This window comes from Octopus bimaculoides, chromosome 14 (genome assembly GCF_001194135.2).
Source record: "Octopus bimaculoides isolate UCB-OBI-ISO-001 chromosome 14, ASM119413v2, whole genome shotgun sequence".
NCBI lineage: Eukaryota > Metazoa > Mollusca > Cephalopoda > Octopoda > Octopodidae > Octopus > Octopus bimaculoides.
Window position 1 is genome coordinate 16529610 of NC_068994.1, and position 1239 is coordinate 16530848.

General features: G+C 37.1%; 1 protein-coding gene across 3 annotated transcripts in view; it reads right to left on the reverse strand.

Moving 5' to 3' along the window:
• The window catches only part of LOC106881671 (uncharacterized), a 19068-nt gene extending 18747 nt beyond the window's left edge, over positions 1-321 (reverse strand). For all 3 annotated transcript variants that reach the window (XM_014932137.2, XM_014932136.2, XM_014932135.2), the window contains exon 1: positions 147-321. In XM_014932137.2, coding sequence (XP_014787623.1) covers positions 147-192 — 46 coding nt within the window. In that variant the 5' untranslated portion in view covers positions 193-321. The remainder of the gene's footprint in view (positions 1-146) is intronic.
• Between the last annotated feature and the right edge of the window lie 918 nt (positions 322-1239).

Below are 1239 nucleotides of genomic sequence, written 5' to 3' on the forward strand. Positions count from 1 at the left end.
ATATATATATATATATATATATATATATATATATATATATATACACACACACACACACACACATACACACACACACACACAAAAGTGTGTATGTGTGTATGTGTAGATGGTGAATATGTGTGAATATATCATATTTTGTCACTTACCATTTCGAATTTCACAGATGAATGGTAATTTGAAAGTGCATTCCATTGCATACCATGTATATGGTGTATGTAACAACACACTACCACATATTGCACTGGGTTTAGAAGGAGGACTATTCCAGTTGCTCCATGATGATGGACTTCCGGTTTTATTCCACTGGTGTCCAACCCAAAATGTTCTATCATGAAAGAAATTTTTTTAAATAAATTTTAAAAAATGAAATTAAAAAATATCATACAAGAAATTTTTTTAAATAAATAAATAAATATATATATATTTATACATACACATGCACAAATATACATGCACAAGATAAAGACAAAAAAAAACAAGAAAATATAAGAATATTGAATTAATTAAAAAACAAAATTGCCAAAATTAATTACTACACAGGTACAACACCAACTTTCTGGACACAGATGGTGCAGAATCTCTTACAAGGAAGTGCTGAAAAGTTCCTGGCTTTAAGGATATTCAAAAGGCCTGATTGGAGGCCCAACCTTCCAAGTTCTTTTACAAGGCTTAGAAAAACTGAAGGAACTCTGCAATAAGTGCGTGAAACTTAGAGGGGAATATGTGGAATAAAGTCATAATTAACTGATCCTCCTTCTTTTACCCAAAGTCAGGACCTTTTCAGCAACCCCTCTTATAATCTGCACTAATTTACAAGCAGGAACTTCAAATTCTTGCAACCATCCAGACTAGTTTACCGGTACCTTACATAGTATAGTATAAATAGTGGAGACGCAATGGCCCAGTGGTTAGGGCAGCGGACTCGTGGTCATAGGATCGCGGTTTCGATTCCCAGACCGGGCGTTGTGAGTGTTTATTGAGCGAAAGCACCTAAAGCTCCACAAGGCTCCGGCAGGGGATGGTGGCGAACCCTGCTGTACTCTTTCACCACAGCTTTCTCTCATTCTTACTTCCTGTTTCTGTTGTACCTGTATTTCAAAAGGCCAGCCTTGTCACACTGTGTCACGCTGAATATCTCCGAGAACTACGTTAAGGGTACACGTGTCTGTGGAGTGCTCAACCACTTGCACGTTAATTTCACGAGCAGGCTGTTCCGTTGATTAGATCAACTGGAACCCT